Source organism: Cervus canadensis, chromosome 7, assembly GCF_019320065.1.
Source record: "Cervus canadensis isolate Bull #8, Minnesota chromosome 7, ASM1932006v1, whole genome shotgun sequence".
NCBI lineage: Eukaryota > Metazoa > Chordata > Mammalia > Artiodactyla > Cervidae > Cervus > Cervus canadensis.
In genome coordinates this window covers 19,880,636-19,893,092 of record NC_057392.1, presented here as the reverse complement: position 1 = coordinate 19,893,092, position 12,457 = coordinate 19,880,636, and the positions used below count along the sequence as shown (strand labels likewise).

At 54.1% G+C, this 12,457-nt stretch overlaps 1 protein-coding gene across 1 annotated transcript in view; it reads right to left on the bottom strand.

Annotated features, from left to right (window-relative positions):
• UMODL1 (uromodulin like 1) overlaps positions 1–12,457 on the bottom strand; it is a 78,027-nt gene that overhangs the window by 31,979 nt on the left and 33,591 nt on the right. Inside the window, exons 8-11 of the mRNA XM_043474133.1 lie at positions 10,453–10,565; positions 8,282–8,501; positions 1,936–2,189; positions 64–715 (exon numbers count right to left, since the gene is read on the bottom strand). Of these exons, the coding sequence (XP_043330068.1) occupies positions 64–715; positions 1,936–2,189; positions 8,282–8,501; positions 10,453–10,565 (1,239 nt within the window). The remainder of the gene's footprint in view (positions 1–63; positions 716–1,935; positions 2,190–8,281; positions 8,502–10,452; positions 10,566–12,457) is intronic.

Below are 12,457 nucleotides of genomic sequence, written 5' to 3'. Positions count from 1 at the left end.
TATGGGGGCTCACACACCACATGGCTCCACACAGCCCCAGGACACACTCTCCCTGACACTCACCGCAGGCCGGGGTCTTCAGAGATGCAGGCGTGGGGGCCAAGGTCTGGTCTGGAGAGCTGAAGGGCCCAGGGTCCAAGTTCTGCACCCACATGGGGTCCAGAGGTGCTGGGGGTGTGTCCCTCATGGGGAGGCTGGAGTGCCACTCGACGTGGCCCGTGGGATCCGGGGCAGGAGTGGGCCAGAAGGGCAGCTCTGTGGTAGAGTTAGGGGGAGACTGTTCAGGGGTGTCTGGCAGGTTGTTTGTGGCCCCAGGAGAGGAGCTATGGGTTGGTCCAGGAACCCTGGGGGAAAAGGCCACCCTGCTGGCTGTCCACTGGCCGGTCCCCAGGCCTGGGGCCACGCTGGCCTTCATGCCATGCCCGGTGCTGTTACCACCGTGGCTGCCCAAGCCGCTGACTCCTCTCCTGGGTGGGAGCCCTAGGGTCCAGGCCTGGCCTGCTGCAGGGGTGCTCCATAGGTGTCCAGGGCCGGGGGACAAGGCAGGGGTCTCCAGACTGAAGGATGTTGCTTCTGTGCTGGGAACCGAGGCTGTGACCTCTGACACTGGAGACGGCATGTCCACAGGACTCTGCATGTCACCTGCCAAGACACAGCCAGGCTCAGATGGGGCATCTGGTCTACCCTGACCAAGTGCTCCCACCCCCCAGGGGACCTGAAGGGGGACATAGGCTGTCCCAGTGAGTGATTCAGAGTGTTTAACAGGACCCATGTTTTTGGTTTCCCAAGAACTCTCTTTAAAGGCCAGGGGGCTTCTTCATTTGACCAGTGAGGATGCCCCTACTGTGAGCAGGGGGTCCACCCAGTGGCTGCTGAACCAGGACATAAATGCAGGGCTTGGTTCCTGCAGGCCTCAGATGGGTGTATCTGGCCCTTGAGAAATTGGGACCATTTTCCCCAAATGTGTGCTCACTGTGGGGGTTGGTGCTGGTCACTCTTACCAGCCTGCTGGGCATTACACATGTAAGAAAAAGGATGGGAGGGGAGTGACTGTGTGGGTCTCAAGAAGCAGGACAGTATACACAGTAGGTAAGGACTAGAGGCTTGCTCCCTCGGGAAAAATTCTCTGCTGCTGCTTCCAGCCAGAAGGCTTTAGCAGGGATGGCAGAGCAAACAGGTGGCTGAGCACCTCCACTGCCCACCTCCCCCAGAGCAGGCATTGCTAGTCAATCACAGCACTGCGGATCTGTATATGACCTCCTCCTGCTTCTTAGCTCAGCACTCCAAGTATCCCCAACCAGCTGATCAGAACCGCATCCTTCTTGGGGCTGAGATGTGCCTAGAATGCAGCTCAGAGGCTTCACCTCGAGGCTTTCTCCTTGCTTACCTGGGCTCCTACACCTCTCAGGATGTGGGCCACCCAGGAAGGGACCACTCTCCCTCCAGGGGTTTCATCATGACTTTCTCAGGTCTTTTCACTCAAAAGAATAACTTAAAATCGTACTTTAAAACTGCATTGGTCCAGGGGCTTCCCTGGTGGCTCAGTTGAAAAGAATCTGCCTGCCAATGCAGGAGATACAAGTTCGATCACGATCCCTGATCCGGGAAGTTCCCACATGCCACAGAGCAACTGAGCCCGTGCACCTAAACTACCGAGCCAGTTCTCTAGAGCCCAGAGGGCTGCAACTACTGAAGCCTGAGTGCCCTAGAGCCCGTGCTCTGCAACAGGCGAAGCCGCCACAATGAGAAGCTTGTGTACTGCAAATAGTGCACGCGGCCGCACAGACCCAGCACAGCCAAAAATAAATAAACAAATAAATTTTCTGAAAACTGCCTTGGTATAAAGACTAGACTCATAATTGATATTTACTATTACTATATTAATTTTTTCTTTTGGTTTTAAAAGGAATTAAGTCATTCTCATGGGTTCCTAACAATATGGTGGGCCCCAGGCACTGTTCCCACCCTGCTGGACGGAGGTCGTCCCTGCTCCAGCCCAGGCCCTAGGGGAGGGGGCTCAGCCCAGAGCTGGGGGTGGGGAAGGCGCACACCGTCGCAGACCCGGCCCGGTCTGGAGGGGTGGGCATCCCTGGCTGTCCGGCACCGACAGGTGTATGAGCCCTCGAGGTTGATGCACTCCGCCTCCGGTGAGCAGTCGTGCTCCAGGCTGTCTGCACACTCGTCCCAGTCTGCGGGCGGGAGGGAGAGAGGACGTGAGTGAACACGGCCACGTGGTGAGAACACGGCAGAGGCTGCTCAGAGAGCAGAGCGGTCGTGGCATCGAGTTCTTCGTGACCGTCTTTTCAGCAGATGCACAGAGGGCTGGGGCAGGGCGTCAGTGAGGCCCTGGCATCCAGCACCTGGTGTCGGGGTGGGGGGCCCTGCACAGAGCCCTCCCAGAAGCTTCCATCTGAACCAAGGACCATCTGAACGGAGTGTCTGCCTGCTTCCATCGCCGTCTGATCTGGAGGCAGAAACTAGGCAGCGTCGGTTCCCTTGGGGGTACTACAGCCCACGGGCTTCCCTCGTAGCTCAGTTGGTAAAGAATCTGCCTGCAATGCAGGAGACCCGGGTTCGTTTCCTGGGTTGGGAAGATTCCCTGGAGAAGGAAAGGGCAATCCACTCCAGTATTCTTGCCTGGAAAATCCCATGGACAGAGGAACCTAGCAGGCTACAGTCCATGGGGTCGCAAGAGTCAAACACAACTTGGAGACTAAACCACCAAATCACCACCACCAGCGCCAACAGGTGTGAATATAGTCCCGTCTTGTTTATTCTTTGCTCCCAAGGGGCTGTCTCTTCTCTCTGATGTGCCAACCACCCCTAATATTTAGTGTCCCAAGAAAGAAACAGGAAAATAACTGAGCCAGGAGGTGTCCAGTCACTACAACATGAACCTTCTGAGACCCAGGACGGCCCTTGCACGCCTCCTCTCCAGGTCTGAGAAATGGCCAAGAGAGACTCAAAGGCCTCGAGCCACCAGAAGCCCTGAGCCTTCTGATCTGGGCAAGGTAGGCTATTAAGTAAGCCCTGTAAATACCCACTCCCCAGGCCTGTAAATCCCCCCAAAGCCTCCCGTCCTTTCTCAGCCAGGGCCAGCTTTAGGGAAAACTCATCAGGAGCATCCCTCCCTCCTTCTCCGGCCACTCCCTCTCCTCCCCTCTTCTGGGCCCCCTGGTCACCCCCAGCCCCATGTGTGGCCCTACTGGAGCAAAGAATCTGCTAGCTTTGGACATGTTGATGCATGACTGATCAATAAGACGCTACAGGAGAGTAAGCAGGATAAAACCTTAAGGAAGAAAGACAAATATATATCACTTATATGGGAAATCTGAAAAAGAAAAAAAAAGTACAAATGAACTTATTTACAAAACAGAGAAAGAGTCGCAGATGTAGAAAACAACCTTATGGTTACAAGGGGAAGGGGGAAAGGATAGACTGGGACTGACATATACAACACACACCCTACTGTATAATAATATAGATAACTAATAAGGACCTACTGTATTGCACAGAGAACTCTGTTCAGTACACTATAATGACTGATATGGGAAAAGAATCTGAGAAGAGTGGATATATGTATATGTATTTTCAGTAGTTTTTCCAGTAGTCAGATATGGTGCAATAGTTGTACCATAAAGAAGACTGAGCCATGAAGACTTGATCCTTTTGAACTATAGTGCTGGAAAAGACTCTTGAGAGTCCCTCGGACAGTAAGATCAAACCTGTCAATCCTAAAGGAAGGATTTCCTAAAGGAAATTATTCCTGAATCTTATTAGAAGGACTGATGCTGAAGATGAAGCTCCAAGACTATGGTCACCTGAATCGAAGAGCTGATCCATTAGAAAAGACCCTGATGCTGGGAAAGATTGAGGGCAGGAGGAGAAGAGGATGACAGAGGATGAGATGGTTGGATGGCATCATCAACTCAATGGACATGAATTTGAGCAAACTCTGGGAGAGAGTAAAGATAGGGAAGCCTGGCCAAGAGAGGCCGCAAAAGTTGGACACGACTTAGCTACTGAAGAACAACAAGTGTATATGTAAAACTAATTCACTTTGTTGTACACCTGAAATCAACACAACACTGTAAACCAACTATACTCCAACTTAAAAGTAAACAAAAATAAAGCATTCAAGCTATATCTCCTGGGAGGAGCCAGGTGGGAGAACAGTCTTCCCCCAGCCCCGGAAATCCATCCTTCAGCCCAGGTCTGGCTCTGTGGGTCACTGCCTGTCCCACCCCCACGCCAAGAGAACAGGTGGCTCTGAGCAGAGTCACCCTCTGCCATCAGGGGAAGCTGGGTACCTTGAGGGGGCTGAGGGTCCCCATGAGGGGTGGTCACCAGCCCTCTGCACAGGTTTCCCAAGAGCTGCAGGGCAGGTTCCCTGGCCAGGCTCAGGGTGCCCACGGAGCCTGGACTTGGCCGGGCTTCAAGTGAAGATAAGGCATGTGTCCAGTTTTGTGCAGAGAAAGCTCTGCAGCCGGGGGCTCAGAGGCCCGTTTTGTGGTTCTCAGTTTTGCTTCATGTGATCTTCATGGAAGCAGCTCCGCTGAGACCAGCAGGCTCATCAGCTGATGCAACAGTTACACCCCAACCCTGGGCTCCCTGCAGGCCCAGATCTCCTGGAGTGCTGCCCAACCTCCAGCCTGCAGATGGCTCAAAGGTGCCTGCAGTTAAGGCCAGGGCCGGAGCCAGACCAGCCGGGGCAGAGGGCCACGTGGAGAGTGGAGGCCCCACTGAGACCTGAGTTCAATCTGCAGAGCTTCAGAGGTTATCTCGGGGAGGTGGTTGCCTGCTCACTCAGCCAGCACAGGGCTCATGAGCAAGCCGGAGCAACCCTGGTCTTGCACCAAAGCCCGGGGCCATACAGGTCTCAGCTTCGGGCCTGTGAGCCATGGGAGCTGCCGAGCAGGCTTCATGCCTCCCAGACCACCAGACGGAAATCCATCCCCTATGGGGCCTGCGCTCTGCTCCTGCTGGCAGGAAGCTGGGACGAGGGTGTGGCCCCCTGTCCAGAGGAGGGGGTGGCCATGGGAGACTTGCAACTCCCCACACAAGTAACCCTCAGGAATGAGGCAGGGAGGCCCAAGGACAAGCCACCCCATCCCTGAAAAGGCAGGCTCCTCGGGAGGCTCCAAGCTGTCTTGGAGGCCCAGGTGGCCTTTGGGGGTGAAGCCTGCCTGGCTAGAGCCCTCAGCCCTTCCTGGGGACTGGCATCAGAGTCTCACGCAAGAAGGCAGGTGGGCACAGAGACCTGGGTTCTAACGGCAGCTGGCTCCAAAGGCAGCGCCACCAAAGGTGGGGAAAGAGCCCCATCAGCAGGTCAGGGGGATGGTGACAGTCCTGGGGCCAGGCTCCCCTGCCCACACCTTCTCACTCTGCCCACAGAGGCGACAGGAAGGGCCCCTGCATCTGCGAGGCTGTCAGGAGCCCGTGGCCGATGGGAAGTTTTGGGGAGCGTGGCCGGGCCTGTCCTGAGCTCACAGGAGGAGGTGTTGCTGCCCGGGTACTGCGGGGACCCAGGGGACCCCTCAGAGTGAGCGGTGCCAACGTCAGGGCTGTGTTGGGCCAAGGTCTGCACACAGCATGACGGCATGAAGGGGCCACGTGGACACACGCGGAGGCCCAGTGGGTCATCTGCGCTTGGAGCAGGTGAGCAGCACAGCCCTTTCTGAGCAGAGTTTTAGGAAGGGGTGGGGGGCGAAGGCTGGAGAGACAAGGGGAACAAGGGGAAGGAGCAGCGGGGAGGACCGGGGGGGACCGTCCAGGCCCAAGAACTCTTCCGAAATATGGATGTAGGTCCTAGAGAAGCGTTACCCCGATGTGTTGGGCGGTGCTGTCAGAGCTGTGCCAGGCACCTGCTAACTGATCCCAGTGCTCCCTCGTTTGCCCACGAGGTGAGATGTGTCCTCACCTTCCCATCTCCCAGATGAGAACACGGAGGCCCAGGAGGCAAAGCCCCCTGTACAGTGGCCCACGGCAAACCAGCATCAGAGCTGGGATTCCACCACATCCAGCCTCCCTCGCTGGGTAGTGTGGACAGGATCCGAGAACCAGGGTGCTGCTCAACACTGGGCCTCCCTGCACGTGTACACCACCCCAGAGGAAGACCGGGGCACACGGCCACCCAGTGACCAGGGGCAACAGACCTCGGGGACATTATGAGATTGTGACAATGTGACGGCCACGCTGCTGGGACCCGGTCATCTGCAAAGACCCTTCTTCCAAATACGGTCACATCTGAAGTTCTCTTATCTTGCGGGGTCACCATTCAACCCACAGCCTCACTTGACAAGGATCTGGAGTAACCTAAGCCTTGATGTTGGGAGATGTGTCTGGGAGGCACCTCGAGGAGGGCTGGGGCTTCCAAAGACAGTTCAGATCTGCCTCAGGTGGGCCCTGGGGGATCTATCCACAGGCTGCCTGGCGTCTGCCCGGAACTTGGCCTCTGAGCCCAGGCAGGCAGAGCTCATCATGTTAGAGAGGGCCACCACCAAGTCCATTCCCATGGGGGTGAGTGACAAAGAGCCGGCAGGCTAAGCAGGCAGTGTGCCCCAGGTGTGACACTCCAGCGGCACTTTCCCTGCCTTCTTGCTTTGGGGGAGGTTGAGACAGTAAGCCAGGGGAAACATAAAGATGGCAGAGGAATAGGACAGGGAGACCACTTTCTCCCCTACAAATTCATCGAAAGATCATTTGAACGCAGAGCAAACTCCACAAAACAACTTCTGATCGCTAGCAGAGGACATCAGGCGCCCAGAAAAAGCAGCCCATTGTCTTTGAAAGGAGGTAGGACAAAATATAAAAGATAAAAAGAGAGACAAAAGAGTTAGGGACAGAGATCCATCCCGGGAAGGGAGTCTTAATAGAGGAAGTTTCCAAACACTAGGAAACCCTCTCACTGGAGGGTCTGGGGAAAGTTTTCGAATCTCAGAAGGCAACCTAACCGGGAGGAAAAATAAATAAAACCCACAGGTTACATGCCTAAAAGCAACTCCCAGCAGAAAAGTACCCTAGACGCTCACATCCGCCACCAGCAAGTAGGGGCTGAACGGAGAGGAGCGGGCAGCATTGCTTAGGGTAAGGACCGGCCCTGAATGCCCTGAGGGCAATCGGAGGCAGCTAACATGAGATAGCAACCAAAACTGTGGGATAGCAAGAGAGAGAGAGAATTAACCTGCAAAGAGACAGCAAGCCAGAAGGGACTGAGCTCACAGGAGCTGGCAGCACCCACTCAGGGTCCCCCTCCACGGGGGGGGGGGGGTCAGCCATGCCCACACTGAGCCCCACACAGGCTCTTTGATGTAGAAACTGCGGTGCCCTCACCACGCGAGGCAACTGCATCCCCGAGTTGACAGCAAAACCTTCCTGACATGACAGCTCACTGTCTCTGTCGTCTCTGTATCTCTGTCTCTCCAAGTCCCTGTCTCTCCCCACCTGGTCCACTCTGGACCCCCTGTATCTCTCTCTCTGTCTCTCGGTGTCTCTGTCTCTATCCTATCCTTGACTCTGACCCCCCTGCTCCCCCATCTCTCATGCCCCTGCCCCCGCCCTGTTTCTCCACCTCCCCCTCTTCACTGATCCGTGACTTCCTGCGTCACCAAGTCAAATTACAGGTGTTCGGGTTGATGACACAGACCCCCATGCTGGCGCGTCGCACAGCGGCCAGGCGGCGCTGGACCCCCACGCACACCCAGGAATCTCCCACCCTTGTGCCCCTTGTGATTCCTCCAGCCTGGTTCTGCCCTGGGTTCCAGGCCCACTGCAGGTGAGAGGATCCATCCAAGGGAGTGAGTGTCTCCAGGCCCCGCAGGTCACTTCTCCTGTCAGAAACAGGAAGTATGGGATGCACGTGGGCTCCATGGTTTGGGGAGGCTGGCCCCAGGCCCCAGTTCCCAAGGAGGAACACAGAATAAGGACTCACATTTCATTTACATTATCTACTTTTTGGGCTTCCCAGGTGGCGCTAGTGATTAAAACCCGCCTACCAATGCAGGAGACACAAGAGACCCAGGTTCTATCCCTGGGTGGGAAAGATCCCCTGGAGAAGGGCATGGCAACCCACCCCAGTATTCCCGCCTGGAGAATCCCATGGATGAAAGAGCCTGGTGAGCTATTGCCCATAGGGTCCCAAAGAGTCGGACATGACTGAAGCAATTTACCACCACCACCACCATCTACCTTTTGGAATAAAGTGAATGTTGGCCAGAACTGATGCGGCCTAGACTCAAAGGCATCAGGGTGGCATGCCCAGGGTGCGGGGAGGGGGACCCACCTTGCACACGTGTCCCCCGCTGGTCAACCTGGAACACGGTGCTCGCCCACAGAGCCGGGAGCAGAGGGGCCAGCGTGGACACGCCCACTGGGAACTCAGGGTCCCACATGGTCAGCCTGAGCCTCACCACCACGCTTCCGGTCCGGAGAGACACGACCTGCAGCCTCAGCTTCCCTCTTCGGTACAAGTCGGAAATGGCCGGCGGCAAGGAGGCGGCGACCTGGCCCGGGAAAGGCGACAGACACTCAGATGGAGCGGACTTTTCCATCAAGGTCTTCAAAACCGCTCATCGGGGCCCCCAGAGTGGCACGTGGATGGTGCACAGAATCCATGGGTCCCCTTCATGACCAAGAGGAGGTTCCCACTCACCCACCTCTTGGGGCAACAGTGTCGCCCCCCCAGATGACTGGAGCCCTGGGAGTGTGGGCCAGGCCTCGTCAGTCTTTCTGAGGATGCCGAGACCATGACAGTCAACTCCCCATCCTACAGCCCTAGATGCACGGCCCACTCCCTGTGCCCTGGAAACCGGTGTGAAGGTTAATGTGTGTGTGAGAAACAAGCAGATAATTGGGTTGACTGGTGGATTGGTGGAATGACCAAGAGGAGCAATCTCATGGCTCTTTGGCACTGTCCCCCCTCCCTGGGCTGTATCCCCAGGAAACACAGGCCCAAACAGGTGCTCAGGGCAGCCTGTGCCGGAGTAAGGAGACCCCAACCCTACCCCACCACTCCTGCACCCACAGGCCAAGCACTGCTAAAAAGTAGGAAGAATTCTCCAAGAAAGGTCAAAAACTGACCCCCGCCCCCGCAGGTGAACATAGAGGGGCAACCCTCCTTCAGTCTGTCCCATTTCCACACATTCTGCAAGTAGAACTTGCAGAACTTCTTTCTTGCTCCAGAATATCTTTCCAAGACACGTGTGTGATGAATGCCTTGGGAGAGAGAGAGGATGGCCCGATCCAGAGCAAGGGCAGATCTATTCACTGTCTGATGTCGTAAAGATAACGTCTCTTGGGAACTCCCTGGTGGTCCAGTGGCTAAGACTCCAGGCTCCCAATGTAGGGGGCCTGTGTGCGATCCCTGATCAGGGAACTACAAGCCACATGTCACAGCAAAGTAGATAGAAAAATAAAAAATAAAAGCAAATACATTCATTGGAAGGACTGATTCTGAAGCTGAATACTTTGGCCACCTGATGCAACAAACCTATTCATTGGAAAAGACCCTGATGATGGGAAAGGTTGAGGGCAGGAGGAGAAGGGAGTGACAGAGGATGAGATGGTTGGATGGCATCATTGACTCAATAGACATGAGTCTGAGCAAACAGTGGGAGATGGTGAAAGACAGGGAAGCTTGGCGTGCTACAGTTTATGGACAAAGAGCTTGACAGGACTCAGCAACTGAGCAATAGCAACAAATATTTTAAAAAAAGATAAGGTCTCTTTCTGCAAGGTTTAGGCAGGTTTGCATGGGGATCGTCAGCAGTGATGCAGAGGTCCTGCATGCGCATCAACCACATGCAGAGGGAACTAAGTTCCCTCTGTGCCAACTGCTCGGGACTTGGGGGCCAGCAGGGGACCTGGCACCCATCTGATGCTCATGCTGCCTGCTCTGCTGTGAGCAATGAGGTCCTTATCTCTGACCCAGGCATCTCGTGTCCTCTGCCAGCATCCATCCAATAGTCTAACTTACTAGCTTGCAGGCAGGGCGAAATCCTAGACCTTTCATAGTTTCTAACAATTCAGCATTTTGTTCTTTTCTCCTACTCAGCTTATGAGGATAGATGGTAGTTGCTACTGGCCCTGTTCTCCCAAGCCTTGTGCTGGTGACTCCCCTCAACCCCAGGGAGGGACAGATGCTGTGATCACTGGTAAATACGTCTTCAGAGAAGCTGCCCCAAAGTAGGAGGGTAGCAGCCCCAGACTCCCCCAGATGGAAGGTTCAACAGAAAACCCAGCTAAGCCATCAAGTGGTCCAGCCCATTTGAATCCAAGATGTTTTGGCCCCAAATCTAGGTAAGTTACCCATAAAAGGGGCATTTTGAGTAATTACCATGGGATTTGAGACTGCCCTCTCCCCAGCCCTGGTGACAGGCGCTCGTCCCACACCTGCACTGGCCTCTTGTTGGGTTTCTGGCTCAGACCCTCAGAAGCCCCTCTCCCAGGCTTTACCTCATGCATCAGTTGCTGGGAGAAGTCCTGGAACTCAGGGCTCCCGCGGTCCAGCAGCCCCTCCGTCACGCTGCGGTTTAGGATCCTGACCATGACTTCAAACACTAGGGCATCTGAGACAGATGATAATGGGAGTTAGCTGAAATCCGTGAGCTTTTCTGTTAACATTTTCCAATTTCCCTTACTCTTTGGAGGGGGAGGCTTTAGAAAACAGATTGAGGCATGAGTCTCAGGTTGGTGGCCAAATTAGGAGAAACGAACATAAGGAATATGATACATCTACACTGGCATGATGGAAACTCAGACTCAAACACACACCTTTAGAGCCAGAGCAGGGGAACGAGGTATAAATATCACATGGTACACAGCAGCGGGAACTGGTCAACCAGCCACATAGGGTATGAAGACCCCTCCCTCCAGCACCTTCTCACAAGATGTGGCCACTGCTTTCCTTGGCCTGGATCACAAGCACATATCCCACCCTCTCAGATGACCAATTCATCCTGATTTGCCCAGGAGTTTCTGGTTTTCTCAAAATAAAACTCCCACCTCTCCAGGGCCCACTCTAGGGCAAAATGGTAGGGTTGGTCACCCTACAAGGAAAGCATCCTTTCCTGTGGACATAAGTGAAGATGGAAACCTCAAGGTGGGATGTGGGAGCTTACATACATCTCTTTCGTTATCAAGAATGAAGTCCACACCCACAGCAGATGCTGCAGCAGCTCTAATGACCTACAGGCCACTCACACTCCTTCCCCACCCTGGCTCTCCACTAGCCAGCAAGGGCAGAATTTATCGCCACTGCATACACACAGCCCCAGAAATGTCCCCAAGGTTGAATAGTGCCCATTTCTGGACCAGGGCTCCTCTGAACCTTCTCCCACCTCAGCAAGAGAAACGAGTGAACCTTGAGGCCCAGGATTCCTGAGCCCCAGCCCTGCCCACATCACAGAGCCTCCTGAGCGGTTGGTATTCACCAGTGCTTAGGGAACCTGGATTCACCATGAGGCCCTGGGTCTCCACTGCTACAATAACCTCCACTGCCTCCAACATAGCAGGCTTGTACCAGTGTCAAATTAATTAGCTAAGACCTCTAAAGCCAATCAAGCTTCTTTAAAAAAGAAAAAAAGTTCTGCAAATAGAAGGCATTTTTGCAATATAGAGAAGGAAAGAGAATCAGCTGGGGGATGAATAAGCTGGTAATCAGGAGTCTTCTGGAATCTTCCAAATTATCTATCCTGCATTGGAAGGGAGGGTAGGGGGCAGTGGGAGTGGGGGGAGCTACGTGTTCCTACTACAGGTCCTAGCAGAGATGAATTTGTGCTGGGATGTTGGCTCCATAAATGGTCATGTCTGAGGCAAGCTGGGGGGAGGTAGAGGGCAGAGGGTGGAAGACAGAAGCCAGCAGGGACTCGGAAGGGTTGGGCCACCCCCAGGATGGTCCACAAGGATCAGTCCCTCCCCATGCCAGTCTCCTCAAAGGGAAGCAAGTGCTCCCCATTTTCTCCATGGAACAATTTGAAAATAAAACAAGAAGAGGAGATGGCACCAGTTTGGAAATTGGAGGCTTGTGCAAAGACAAGGGCTTACATTTTTTGCATGACTAGGGTTCTGGCGGCCCTCTAGGTAGGGACCTGTGCTGTGTGCTTTGACAGTTTCGCATGGGGCAGCCTTGAATCGGTTCACAAAGGGTGTAGGACTGCTTCTTTCATACCTCACTTATTTCAGTCATGGGCATTATCCCTGTGCATGAAACTGACCCCCATAGGGTCTTTTCCTCTTTAAAAAAAAGTTTTATTTTATATTGTAGTACTGAACTGACTGACTGAAAGTTGATTAACAATGTTATGTTAGTTTCAGGTATGGAGCAAAGTGGTTCAGTTATGCATATACATGTATCTATTCTTTTTCAAATTCTTGTCCCATTTAGGTTGCCACATAATATTGAGCAGAGTTACTATGCTATACAGGAGGTCCTTATTGGTCATCCATTTTAAATATAGTA